At 46.7% G+C, this 4577-nt stretch overlaps 2 protein-coding genes and 1 non-coding gene across 5 annotated transcripts in view; 1 reads left to right on the top strand and 2 right to left on the bottom strand.

Annotated features, from left to right (window-relative positions):
* Positions 1 to 240: 240 nt before the first annotated feature.
* Positions 241 to 2981, bottom strand: LOC123181579 (arsenate reductase 2.1). Of its 2 annotated transcripts, XM_044593877.1 has the most exons (4): positions 2767 to 2981; positions 2398 to 2602; positions 2179 to 2317; positions 241 to 795 (listed from the first exon to the last, which is right to left on the bottom strand). In XM_044593877.1, the coding sequence occupies exons 2-4, from the start codon at positions 2478 to 2480 to the stop codon at positions 625 to 627; spliced, it is 393 nt and encodes a 130-aa protein (XP_044449812.1). In that variant the 5' UTR covers positions 2481 to 2602; positions 2767 to 2981; the 3' UTR covers positions 241 to 624. The 2 variants fall into 2 exon arrangements, with proteins under 2 accessions (XP_044449812.1, XP_044449811.1); XM_044593876.1 differs by having other exon boundaries at positions 2398 to 2981.
* Positions 2827 to 2987, bottom strand: LOC123183704 (U1 spliceosomal RNA). Its single transcript, XR_006492739.1, has one exon. It is a non-coding gene; the product is annotated as a U1 spliceosomal RNA (small nuclear RNA).
* A 236-nt stretch (positions 2988 to 3223) lies between these two features.
* LOC123181576 (E3 ubiquitin-protein ligase RFWD3) overlaps positions 3224 to 4577 on the top strand; it is a 6178-nt gene continuing 4824 nt past the window's right edge. For both annotated transcript variants that reach the window (XM_044593873.1, XM_044593872.1), the window contains exon 1: positions 3224 to 3593. In XM_044593873.1, coding sequence (XP_044449808.1) covers positions 3316 to 3593 — 278 coding nt within the window. In that variant the 5' untranslated portion in view covers positions 3224 to 3315. The remainder of the gene's footprint in view (positions 3594 to 4577) is intronic.

Genomic DNA, 4577 nt, shown 5'->3' with positions numbered 1-4577 from the left:
GAACTTAATGTCCACTTGGTAGATAGCACCATAAAGAAACCAATTGGAAGGTTGAAGATATTCTTGTGCTTGCCAATATTATTATCTTCATGTAGATTTTATTGTTACGGATATGAAACCTAACCCTCTATGTCCAATTATATTGGGAAGACATTTTCTAAGAACTGCAGGGGCAATAATTGATATGAAAGAATATAAAATTTCAATTCCCAACGAGGAAAAACCTAGAACACTTTTCAATAAAGAGAAATAAAAGTGATTATGAAATCATGTTGGGATTGCATAGCTCCATGTGAAATGAAGAGGATAAAACTTGAACATTCTTCAAAAACTAACATGCCTAGTTCAACGGTACAAGCATCTTCAGACTTCCCGGTACATTTTAAGGAGATTTTTCACGCAAGGTACGTATGCATGTAACAGTTTAGATATACCGTATACATATATCATCTGAAAAAAGATGTCATGTATTTGTAAATGAAATGTTTCAAGACATGCCATTGCGGAATTCAATGGATTGTTATGCATCAGCGTCTCAATGAGAAAGGACCAGCTCAGCAGCGATGCTGAATCGCAGATCATTCAAAAGCTGAATAGAAATGGACCAGATGGTAGCCCAGAGGATCAAGAGCATGTGCCTTTGCAAGGAGCATCTTTGCAGTGGCACACGGGTTGGCCAGAAATCTCCCATCCATTGAACCCACGTTCAAGCACCATGATGTTCTTTATCCCCGAATCTTCCTTGGACTCTGATAGATAGTCTGAAAACATCCGAGCACAGGACGGACCTCGCACCTGGGGCGTGGTGACATAACATGTAAGATGATAAACAAAAGATATGGTACAAAATAAAGAACATGGGATACCAAGATTTTATTTAATTCTTATCCTACCTATGTAAACAACCATATACTTAAATACTATCGCAGAATCAACATGATCGAAGATATGACTGACATACTAAGAAATGAACATCACTAGACAGTGCAAAAGAGTAAGTTCTAGAAGCATAAACTTAGATGGTACATTGGAACTAACTAAATGTAAACAAATGTCACACTAAAGCTAGTGTATGAAATCAGATGAATTAACGATGCCAACTACCTTTTATGTTAGAAGAAGAGAACAATATACAATTATAAAGCAAGAAACAGAACATGCAACTTTTGCTCAAGACATGTTTTGCATCAAAGAACTCAGGCGTCTCAGGCTTGTCCATGCTCAGCTGATTGTACTTCTACTTTGTTCACTGTTACCCCCTTTGTGGTTAAGTCTGCGAGCTCACATTACATTTACCCCTCTGTTTCACATTTTGTACACGTGGGTCTGAATCTCATCTTTTAGTTTCTGTACATTTGTGGTTACTACTGGCAAGGTGGGGACAAATGAAATATCATAGGCTTTTAGTTTCTGTATACATGGATGCACGCAGGCAACCCAATTTCTGACTTGACATCAGCATAAAGCTGACTTTTGATACACATTTGCAAGCTTTCGCGGGTTTGCACTTTATCCAACACGAAAAAAAAATCCACAAAAAGAACATCCAGACACCCCATCAATAAGCACAAAATGTTTTATCGGACTACCTTGACTGAGTACAATATTTCTTCGAGGTATGTTCCAGGTAGAAGAGGTGGGTGAAATTTCTTCCAGAAAATTCGTTAACAGGAACATCACAAAGCAGCAGAAACAATCAAAGGGAATTCATTAACAGGAACATCACTAACTAGAGTTTTGAAACAAACTAGTACGACAGACATTAACTCTATATCAAGGCAGGTTAACGACAACTGGACATGGCCTGATTGTTGATTCATATCCTCAAGTGTCTAAAACTGAACCTAGGGTTCGAACAAGCAGCATTTTAACACACAAGCAGCACATGTACATCCCTTAATTCCAGCAAAGTCACAGGGCTTCAAAGTTAGGAGAGAACACCAGACGAAAATTTGGCCAAGGTTCCCCCACCCACGGTCGCACAAGACGATTGCATATCTCAATTGTCACCCCGACCACATGCCCGTAGAAATCAGTAGTGAATCAACAACGCGCGAGGTCGATTGCGCAGTGCTGTGTCTGTGTCGAGAATCTGATCTCCTTGTATTTCGACAAGGCAAGTAAACTGTCGACAAAGGGAAACTGGTTCTAGAGACGAGAGGCTGCGGGGATCTTTACCTGGCTGAGCGCGCAGTGGAAGACGAGGGTGTCCTTGCCGCTGGTGGCCAGCACGAGCTCCGGCATCCGCGCCGCGAAGCTGCCGCTGGCGAAGTGGTGCGACCCCGCGATGTGCGCCTGATAGCTCCTCTCCTCATCCCTTCAGAAAGAGCAACCATCAGTTCCCAAATCGGCACGGTGGCGGAGGGCGCGCGCGGCCCCGGCGAGGTCTCCTGTTACCTGACGTCGATGACGGCCACCCGGTTCCCCCGCGCCATGGACACCAGTTTCGCCGCCGATACGTACGACACGCTTCGCGCCATCAATCCTCCCCCAAATCAAATCTTCCTCCCTCTGTGTACGCTTTTGGATTGAGATCCAACAAGACCTAAATATTTCTGCAGAATTCTTTCTCTTCAAGAAATTCGCACCTTAATTCTACTTTCTGTATGCAATGAAAAGAAAGAGAAAACAATAGCAGCTGTAGGGTCTCCAATGAAAAGTTACAATACAGAAATAATACCTCCTCATGGACTACAAAGATAAATTGTGGGTCGTAGGAACAAGGTCTAAAGGATGAAAATGAAAATTTACAGGGACCTTTCAGACCTCAAGAATAAACTGCGAAGCGCCCGGCCTCGAGGACCAAATTTTAATTTTACAGAATTGGCAGGGGCCGCGCGAACGCGTACCCCCTCTACCACAAATTACGACGTTCACTCTCCCACTTGGGGAGATGATAGGCCAACGCGCCCACCAAGTGCAATGTGGCCCATTGACCTAGGCCACGGGCCTTCTTGATCGCCCGTCGACCCCGTCCAGGTAAGTATGTTACAACGTGGGCAGTGCCGCTCCTTATGTAGCCTCCTGCCCCCTCGCAACCAGCTCCGCCAGGCGAGGTGGTACTAAACATCTCGACCCCCGGTGCCACCGCTGCTGCAGCGCGCAGGGCGCCGGTGCCGGTGCGTTGCTTCCTGGGCCGGATGTTTCCCCAGGCCCGTAAATGCAAGAGCCCACGGGCCCCGAAAACCTCCTCGGCTCATGCGCGCCCGCCAACCTTTTCCGTCGCCGGCGCCACCGCTTCCGAAAATTTCCCTCTTCTCTTTCTCTTTCTTTCCGTGCCACTCCCCAATCCGTTCTCCAATCCCACTCCCCTGTATGCCGGCGTCCGGGACGCGCTCCCGGGGCCGGCCGCCGCAGCCGGTGGAGGAGGGGGCGCGCGAGGAAGAAGCGCCGGTCGAGGTCGGCGCCGACGGCGAGGTGGCGGCTCGTGCGTCAACGGCTCACCCGGTGCCGCAGGTCAGCTCTTCCAGCTCGGGAGAGGAGGATGGCGAGGAGGCGGGGGATGGGGATGATGAGGACGCGGAGGGGCCGCTCCTCCCCAGCTGCCCCGTGTGTATGAACGCGTGGACCGCCGATGGCGAGCATCGCGTAAGGTGAGAGGGAATTGTGCTGTGATCTGGTGGATTTACTAGGTAGGTCCTTGTGCTAGATTGCTTGGTAATGCTGCCGCGGTTCCTTAGTTTCGTTGCTCTGCGGATTGGCAGAGACCACATGGTAATTGTGCTTTGTTTCCCCCTAAAACTTGGAGCTGATGTGATTTGAGTGTAGTGGATGGACTGGAGGTTCATGTTTTAGGCGATGCCGCAGGTTTACTGTCGCACATATTTGACTCATAAGCTACAGCGTTGTCATTTGGACTGAATGTCCATTAATGTAGGATTGCTATGTGATTTTAAGCCTGGAACTAAACTTAACTATATTAATGTTGTAACTTGATTATTCATGAAACATGTGAAGGGTCATGAAATTATTCATCTTTGTTTTGTTTTTGCTTGTTGTTGAGGGCGTAATGTCTAGTGATCCGATCAAAAGCTGTGAACCAGATCCTCCCTGTCACACTGTGTTTTGCTTGGTGAGTAGCAGACGAAGATAATCTTGCCGAGTTAAGATTGTCTCTGATTGTAAGTGGGTCACCTGAGTTCTAGGTTTTCAATAGTTTAGAGCTGGGCCATGGCCTTTGATCTAAAATGGGCCATCGAATTTGCTAACAACACAGAAACTGCAATACCGCACTTACTATGCATCATTGAGCCTTTTGATTATTTGAATTTTGTATCCAGGGGTACCCCTAAGGCCGCGCTTGGTTCCTCGTTTGTCCTCCGTATTTATTTTCCACCCGTAACCTCTTCCACCCGTATTAAACTGGGTACCCGCAAAATCCAGATGGAAAGGAAACGGAGCGCAGGTGGTGTGTATTCTTTTTCCAGGTGTAAGGCAAGAAACGGCCCCTTATTTAGGATCTAAACAACCAACCAAGCGGCTGACCCCGAGAAGCGCGTATTAATTTTCCACCTGGATGTTTTACACCTGTAATCGTCGATGAAATGGCGATCCAATCGCGCCCTAAAAAAATCCAG

This window comes from Triticum aestivum, chromosome 1D, assembly GCF_018294505.1.
Source record: "Triticum aestivum cultivar Chinese Spring chromosome 1D, IWGSC CS RefSeq v2.1, whole genome shotgun sequence".
In the NCBI taxonomy this organism is placed as follows: Eukaryota; Viridiplantae; Streptophyta; class Magnoliopsida; order Poales; family Poaceae; genus Triticum; species Triticum aestivum.
This window is presented reverse-complemented; position numbering and strand designations above follow the sequence as displayed.